Source organism: Eufriesea mexicana, unplaced genomic scaffold, assembly GCF_001483705.2.
Source record: "Eufriesea mexicana isolate 0111107269 unplaced genomic scaffold, ASM148370v2 scaffold5020, whole genome shotgun sequence".
In the NCBI taxonomy this organism is placed as follows: Eukaryota; Metazoa; Arthropoda; class Insecta; order Hymenoptera; family Apidae; genus Eufriesea; species Eufriesea mexicana.
Window position 1 is genome coordinate 339,752 of NW_016912977.1, and position 7,684 is coordinate 347,435.

At 30.7% G+C, this 7,684-nt stretch overlaps 5 protein-coding genes across 5 annotated transcripts in view; 3 read left to right on the forward strand and 2 right to left on the reverse strand.

Moving 5' to 3' along the window:
• LOC108551845 (uncharacterized) overlaps positions 1-1,336 on the forward strand; it is a 3,760-nt gene extending 2,424 nt beyond the window's left edge. The window contains exons 3-5 of the mRNA XM_017906173.1: positions 475-723; positions 794-1,041; positions 1,123-1,336. Coding sequence (XP_017761662.1) covers positions 475-723; positions 794-1,041; positions 1,123-1,328 — 703 coding nt within the window. The 3' untranslated portion in view covers positions 1,329-1,336. The remainder of the gene's footprint in view (positions 1-474; positions 724-793; positions 1,042-1,122) is intronic.
• Positions 1,337-1,901: 565 nt separating this feature from the next.
• Positions 1,902-2,761, reverse strand: CRIF (growth arrest and DNA damage-inducible proteins-interacting protein CRIF). Its single transcript, XM_017906141.1, has 2 exons — positions 2,313-2,761; positions 1,902-2,253 (listed from the first exon to the last, which is right to left on the reverse strand). The coding sequence occupies exons 1-2, from the start codon at positions 2,759-2,761 to the stop codon at positions 1,902-1,904; spliced, it is 801 nt and encodes a 266-aa protein (XP_017761630.1).
• Positions 2,762-3,178: 417 nt separating this feature from the next.
• Positions 3,179-3,656, forward strand: l(2)37Cg (RNA polymerases I and III subunit AC2 l(2)37Cg). Its single transcript, XM_017906171.1, has 3 exons — positions 3,179-3,200; positions 3,285-3,382; positions 3,446-3,656. Exons 1-3 carry the CDS (start codon positions 3,183-3,185, stop codon positions 3,654-3,656), a joined length of 327 nt encoding a protein of 108 aa, XP_017761660.1. The 5' UTR covers positions 3,179-3,182.
• Positions 3,657-3,789: 133 nt separating this feature from the next.
• RpS2 (ribosomal protein S2) lies at positions 3,790-5,155 on the reverse strand. The gene is made up of 3 exons (XM_017906149.1): positions 5,103-5,155; positions 4,381-4,762; positions 3,790-4,307 (listed from the first exon to the last, which is right to left on the reverse strand). Exons 2-3 carry the CDS (start codon positions 4,759-4,761, stop codon positions 3,813-3,815), a joined length of 876 nt encoding a protein of 291 aa, XP_017761638.1. The 5' UTR covers position 4,762; positions 5,103-5,155; the 3' UTR covers positions 3,790-3,812.
• A 606-nt stretch (positions 5,156-5,761) lies between these two features.
• LOC108551827 (testis-specific serine/threonine-protein kinase 1) lies at positions 5,762-7,422 on the forward strand. The gene is made up of 5 exons (XM_017906142.1): positions 5,762-5,857; positions 6,063-6,366; positions 6,557-7,116; positions 7,212-7,311; positions 7,379-7,422. Exons 1-5 carry the CDS (start codon positions 5,762-5,764, stop codon positions 7,420-7,422), a joined length of 1,104 nt encoding a protein of 367 aa, XP_017761631.1.
• The last annotated feature ends 262 nt before the right edge of the window (positions 7,423-7,684 follow it).

Below are 7,684 nucleotides of genomic sequence, written 5' to 3' on the forward strand. Positions count from 1 at the left end.
TTTTTTTTTTTTTTTTTTTTTTTTTTTCTAAAGGCCGAGAATTAATTAGGGGAGCGTGTAACATGTCGTGACGTCGCCGCAAGCAGGTGAAGAAAATTATTCTCGCGGGGGTGCACGCTTGTTCTTGAACAGACAAGCGACAAGCACTATTTAAATGTCTGTCATTTATACTAAATGTAGACATTTATACTTATATTTCAGCTACTCATTTACCAAATTGATTAACTCCAAAAAATAAAAAATAGAAATTTATTTTAAATATAAGACATTAAACGCTAATTAAATACTTTGGAAAATAAAATTTTACAAGATTCGAAAAGTGGATTTACTTAACCACTTTGACCTATGAACAGCTTATTTATTCCTTAAAAAGAAGCTGATAAAATAAATTTCTTGATAATTTATCAAATTTCTTACTTCATTTATTTGATTTATTATATACAAAATTAATAAAATATATTTCAACATGTTTAGAGAACATTTTCCTTACTACAAAAGTAATGACGATCGTTGGAAAAACTCCGTTCGACACAACCTTTCCATAAATCCTCACTTCAGAAAAGGATCAAAAGCACCACATGGAGCTGGACATTTATGGGCTATTGCTAATCGTTCTGGAGATTCCAGACCTAGACAAATCTTTAATACTTCTACCACTAATTCCTCCATGAAGCAAATAAGCAAGAACACTACAGAAGTTGAAAATCTGAGGAAAAATATTAGGTAATCAACTATAACTGAGAAATTAATTCGTTATAAAATATTTATATATTTTAAATATTAACATTTTCAGTCAAATGAATCCAATAGATGAAGTAGAAGCAGCAACTGCTAGCATTATACAACAATCTCCAGAAGAAGAAGCTGAAAATATAGTGAATTCTGTAACATTAGAACATTGTGCTGAAGAAATACTTAGTGGTATTAAAAAAGAAGTAGAGGTACAATATCTGGTTCCTATGATGGTGTCTAATAATGAACATGAATCAACCCAGTCCAATCAGCAAACACAGGAACTTCATTACCCTGCCAAAGAGAGTGGTAATCTAAATAGTTCAAAAAAATGCAAGAATTTTATTAACTTAATTTTAAATGTTATTAATTTGGTGAATATCTTCATAGATTTTCTTAATCCAGTATCAAAAGAAGTGGTAGCAGAAGAATGTGGACTTATCAGTGAGGGCTATCTAGTTACAGATCTAAATCCTACTACTTTAGGTTTGAATATGATTGAACCAGAAATTATTACGCCTGAAAATCTTTTTGGAGAAGAGTTAAGTTTCCAGTTCTACGAATTATCATCTCCATCACAGATCCAATCTGCCTGACACATGGATAGAAATAAACTGCGATTAATTGTTATTGATGAGCTGCACTTACAAAATGTTCAAAACTGCGATCAAGTCGAAAATGGCGGAGATATTTACAGTGTCATTGATGAAAAGGAATTTCAAGAGTCCATGGTTGAAAGCTGATTTTTTCCAATAGTGCTACAGTGAAATTGATATGAAAACCAAAATAAAAATGGTTATCAAATTTTTTTCAAGGTACTTGAAATCTATGTGTGAGTAAAGTTGAATGAAATGCAGCATATTATTATTCCAATTGTGCCTGGATATATGTCTTATCAAGTCATTTAATACTACACATTAGTATAGTTTTCTTTTAGCCCTTACAAAATAATATGTACCGTTTTTTGTATTAGCAAAAGAAAATACAATATTTACTATGAACTGTAAATATTATTATTCTTTTAAACTCCAATTACTTTGGAAATTTTATATACTAACAGTAGGGATTTAAATAATAGTGGATGTTTGTAAAACGTTCATTTTACTATGTAGAAATTATTTTATAATACAACACGTTTTCATCAAACTGTTTACCTCGTAAATTTTTAATTACTCTTTTTTAGAATCTACTACATTCTCATTCCATGCTTCAGAATCAATATTATCATCTTGTAACTTTTTCCGAACTATTTCTACCATTTTCTTTTGTCTTTCAAGCATTTTTTGTTTTTTCATTTCTTTCTTTCTTTTCTTCTCCTCTTTCTCCATTTGACTTAGTGCATCTGTTAGGTTAGCGTTGTTCATCATTCCTTGAGCTATTAATTGTTGTCTGACCTCCTCAATCTTACGTTTTTTCCGCTCTTTAGCTTCCAATTCTTTCATCTCCTTGTCAGCAATTTTAGCTTGTACCTGATTTATTAATTGTTTCATACCAGCCATTTTCTTAGCTATTTCCATTTGCCTGTAAATGCAAATATATATTTAAACATATATTATAATGTGTATTTAACTATTTAATACCTAGCCATTAAAGCCTCTTCCTTCTTTTTCTTTTCTTCTTTAATTTTTTGTAATTGTTCTTGAATACTCAGTGGATATGCAATTCTTTCATATTCCTTTCTGTCTTCTACTTCTTCAGGAGTAGGCCATGCCAAACCTGCAGGTACTTTTAATGCTTCCATTCCATACCTTCCTAATATTCGTTTCTTATACTTGACTGTATTATGGTACCATGCCATAGATTCATCATAAGGATTTTGTCCCCGCAATATATTCCTATGTGCAGGAGTAAGTCGCGACTTATTTCTTATTATCTCTGATGCCTCAGAAAATACATTTTCTTTTGAAAAGACAGGTACTTCTTCGGCAGAATCAAGAATTTCTTTAGATTTTGAACTGTAATATCTTACACTAATAATTTGAAATCTTGATCTTAATGATGCACTGAAGATTAGCTTTATCAAAGACATTTTCTGTTATTCCTTCTACTTATTCACGTTATTTATTATGTTTTCTATAATACAAAATTATTATTAGATATAAAATAAAATTCATAAAATATTAATATGATTATTTTAATTATAATTTGTGAAGTACCAAATATTTTTTCATTTACTTAAATTATTGAACTATTTCTTTGTCATAAGAAATAAAATTTATAATCCAGATTTCGTGAGTGTGTTTATTGATCTACAGTAAGTAGATAAACAATAAAATAAGGTTATGTATTTCAGTGATACAGTAAATTAGGTTACGTAGTGTAATAATGTAAATGTGCTAAACACGTCTTATGTCGCTTACATTTTAAATATTATATTGATAATTCATAAGATTAGGAATAAAACAGATTTATACTATTTTATAGTAATTCATTCATTATACATAAATAAAATGGGCCGATTAGCAGAGGTACGATATTTATTAATATAAAATTATACCATGTTTTGTAATATAGAATATAAAAATTAAATTAACATGTTATTTTATGCGTAGGTAGCTAGTGAACAATCGACTGAAAAATGTAAAACTTTTGTATTTATGGGTGAAGATTATACTCTGGGAAATTCTTTAGTTGCCGTGATTTCACAAAAGTACGTGTTTATTAATGAAAACAATTTTATTAATAAATATTAAATTATTGCTTTTTTTAACAGTCCTGATGTAGAATTTTGTGCTTGTTCTGTTAATCATCCAGCAGAAGGAAATATATATTTACGAATACAAACAAAAACAGGAAAAGCGATAGACATGCTGAAAAAAGGATTACAAGATTTCGAAAAAATTTGTGATCACTCTTTAGAAACTTTTAATAATGCTTATGAACAATTCAAAACTTCTAAAGATGCATCTATAGATAGTACGTAAATTACTTTTATATCAATGTCAAAATAAAATAAATTATAACAGTACAAGTTATTTAATTCATTACCTATGAAATATTAAATATATTAAAAATGGGGAAGGATAGAAAGCTGAAGGTAAAATAATTACAATTAAATACTTTGCATGAAGGTTTATTATTCAAACCACTTTAGCTGGTCTTTGTCCACCCATGACTTTATGGTTTTTAGATAAAAAGTCTGCAAATTCTTGATATGGCGCTTTTCTTAATGCTTGATCATGCCATAGATCTGGTGTTAAATACGCGTAGGTCTTGGCAATAGCAGCATAGGTAGCTTTAGCAAAGTTACCAAGAGTACATGTAGATCCTCTTGCAGAAGTATAGCAATCCTCAATACCAGCCATCTGTAATAGTTTCTTAGGCACAGGTGCTGAAACGATACCTGTACCTCGTGGTGCTGGAATTAGGCGCACCTGAACTGATCCACACTTGCCAGTGACTTTACAGGGTACTGTATGAGGATCACCAATTTTGTTTCCCCAATAACCACGTCGTACTGGCACAACAGAAAGTTTAGCCAAAATGATAGCACCACGGATGGCAGTAGCTACTTCCTTGGAACATTTAACACCTAGACCAATATGACCTTTATAGTCACCAATAGCTACGAAAGCCTACAAAATAAAAATGGATTATTAATTACATTTTTACAGGTCTAATAAGCATATTAATTAATTGTAATGTTACCTTAAAACGTGTACGTTGACCAGCCCTAGTCTGTTTCTGTACAGGCATTATTTTGAGGACTTCATCTTTCAATTCAACTCCAAGAAATTTGTCAATAATCTCATATTCTTTGATTGGTAAAGAAAAAAGATAAATATGTTCCAAGGATTCAATCCTTCCATCTCTGACAAGACGTCCAAGTTTAGTCACTGGAATCCATTCTTTGCTGTCTTCTTTACCACGTCCACGACCACGACCTCGTCCTCTACCTCCACGACCTCTGCCTCGTGGACCTCCACGATCACCTCCTCCACGAGAACCAAATCCTCCACGATCACCTCCTCCACGAGAACCAAATCCTCCACGAAAGCCTCCACGCGCGGCTGGAGCAGTGTCCGCCATACTGTTTGAAATCAATAGAAATGTGATTTACTACTTTATGAAAAGAAAAGCAAATAATTCTGTATAGTCTCCAATAAAATTCTGTTTTGTTACTTCAAGGTTGATAAAACACATAATTTACGAAAAATGTTTATATTTATTATGAAACGATGTATCCATTCTAACCTTAAAACACGTGTTTATTGATCATTAAGTATATTATAAACATTAAACAAGAAATTTAATTCTGTATAATATTTATTGAGATTATAGAGTTGTCTGCATTCATTAAAATACAATAACAATTAAATTTATATGCAATTTCGGAATGAGATTTATAAATTTACTTAAGATATACTTACGTTACTTCTTTCTTCTAGTTACGTTCACGGAAGAAAGACCAAGCACTCCTCTTGAAGTTGCAAAGTTAAATCGATCGATATATATCGATTCGATTACATTCTCTATTTAAATGTATATTTCAATAAAACATGAATCGTTAATTTTTATTCAATTTATTTTTAAAATAATTTCTTATCTCCTTTTGTTTTCTCTTAGTTTTTAAAAAAATTATTTCGCATATGTTTGAGATAAAATTACATAATAGTAGGCCATGAATTCTATTATCTTCCGTTAAACCATGCTTTATATCAAATGTAATACTTAATTAGACGAAATGGCTAAATAACTGGTATTTTCATTATCAAAAATCTATTCTTTTATAATCTTGCTTGGTAAATAAAAGTAAGTGGGAAAAATAATTGCAAATTATTGCAGAGTATATAAGAATTATTACAAAATGTGAAAAATATTCCAAACAATTATTTATTAATTGGTTATTCATTTCCTAACCTTCATAAAAGAAATTATTTAACAAGTATAGAAAATTCCAGAGATAAAGAGAAAAACTAGAATTTTACTTACAATAACATCATTCTTTAAATGAAAAGACTACAAAATAATTAATGAAAAATTATGATAACAGAATTAGTAAGATGTCATTTGTGGATCGCGAAATCTCATGTCGAATTTGAATCAAACTTCATCCGAGGAGGCAGTTTTATTTGCACGCGGTTACAAATTTCTAAAAAAGCTGGGTGAAGGTGCTTATGCAAAGGTTAATTAATCTTTTCATAAATCATACTAAAAATGCAAAACAATTCGGTAACGAATTCACAAAAGGGCGGTAACATTCAAATTCTTTCCGATTTCAATTGGTAACGTCGTTTTCTATAGATTCGAATACTTTAAATATATTTTTTACATTCTTTTACATTTTCTGTTTTTCAATAGATATGAAATTTATCTGTATTTAATTGTAGGTATATTTGGCGGAGTACAAACCGGAAGCAGATCCAGAAAAGAACAGTACTTTGGCGTGTAAGGTTATAGACACTGGGGTAGCACCGAAGGATTTCGTACGAAAATTCCTTCCTCGAGAACTTGATATCTTGGTGAAATTGAATCATCCACATGTGGTGCACGTGCATAGCATATTCCAAAGACGTAACAAATATTTCATATTTATGCGTTACGCTGAAAACGGCGATCTCCTGGAATTTATTCTGAAAAATGGTGCTGTTGCAGAAGGACAGGCGCGTATATGGTTCCGTCAGCTTGCACTTGGTACTGCAATATATTTTTAAACATGCATCGATTAAATACAAAATAAAAAAGTCAAAAGAAAATGAAATCAAAATAACTAATAGAATTATAATGGTTTATGATCACTCTAATAGAATTATAATGGTTTATGATCACTCTAATAGAATTATAATGGTCTCATTTTTATTAATAATTTTATTGTTTTGTTCAGGACTTCAATATTTACATGAAATGGAAATTGCTCACAGAGATATGAAATGCGAGAATGTTCTTTTAACATCAAATCTCAACGTGAAGCTTGCTGATTTTGGATTTGCTCGCTATGTGATAGATAATCGAGGTAAACGTGTTTTAAGCGATACTTACTGCGGTTCTTTGTCCTACGCTGCTCCAGAAATCCTTCGTGCTTCCCCGTACAATCCCAAGATTGCGGATCTTTGGTCCCTTGGTGTTATCTTATACATACTGTTGAATAAATCGATGCCTTTCGATGATACTGACATAAAACGCCTGTATGAGCAACAAACTAATCGCAAATGGAAGTTCCGTAGTAAAGTTGCAGAAACATTGAGCGAGCAAGTAAAAAAGTTGGTGTCTCGTCTTCTGGAACCTGACGTCTCTAAACGATGGAAACTAGATCAAATTATCAGTAGTGAATGGATTGCTATGGATCCTAGGCTTCTAGTACTTTCACATGCTGAACAGGCTGCTCTTAATAATGCCATGCAAGAGAGGAAAAAAATTGAAGAGAAATTGTCTACGAAAGATCCCGTAAGAACTCGAATATACTTGTCAAGAGAGCTCTTCTTAACAGAAAACAGGCTTTCTTAATACTTCACACAATTAAAATAATTTTTTTTTTATAGAAGCTGTTTAAGGTGGAGGAGAAGAAGAAAATAAACGCAAATACAATGAAATCGAAACCCGTTGAAGACGTTACCGTAATTAAGAAAGCCGCGAGAGTTTGTGTTTTAATTTGACTTGTTATTTTTCTGTGAAGAATTGTATATAACTTTTTGTATTTCTCAGGTAGCAATGTCTTCTGTTGCTGCTGGACCTATATTCAAACGTACTTAGTGTTGAGGATTGTTTGAGAGTGCTGCTCATTATATACATATTTATAAATATAAAATAAATAAAAATTGATTATCTAATAACATTGTCTAACAGATTTTTATTTTTTCTTTAAACTGTAACATTTATTAGGTGATTCTTGTAGAGCTTACTTTCTTGAAAACGAATATAATCGAAATAGCTCTATTACACACAGTTTCAGAAAATTGTGAGTTTTTATAAAAGGGCACAATTTTTTGTTAAAATGAAGTATTACATAAAAAGA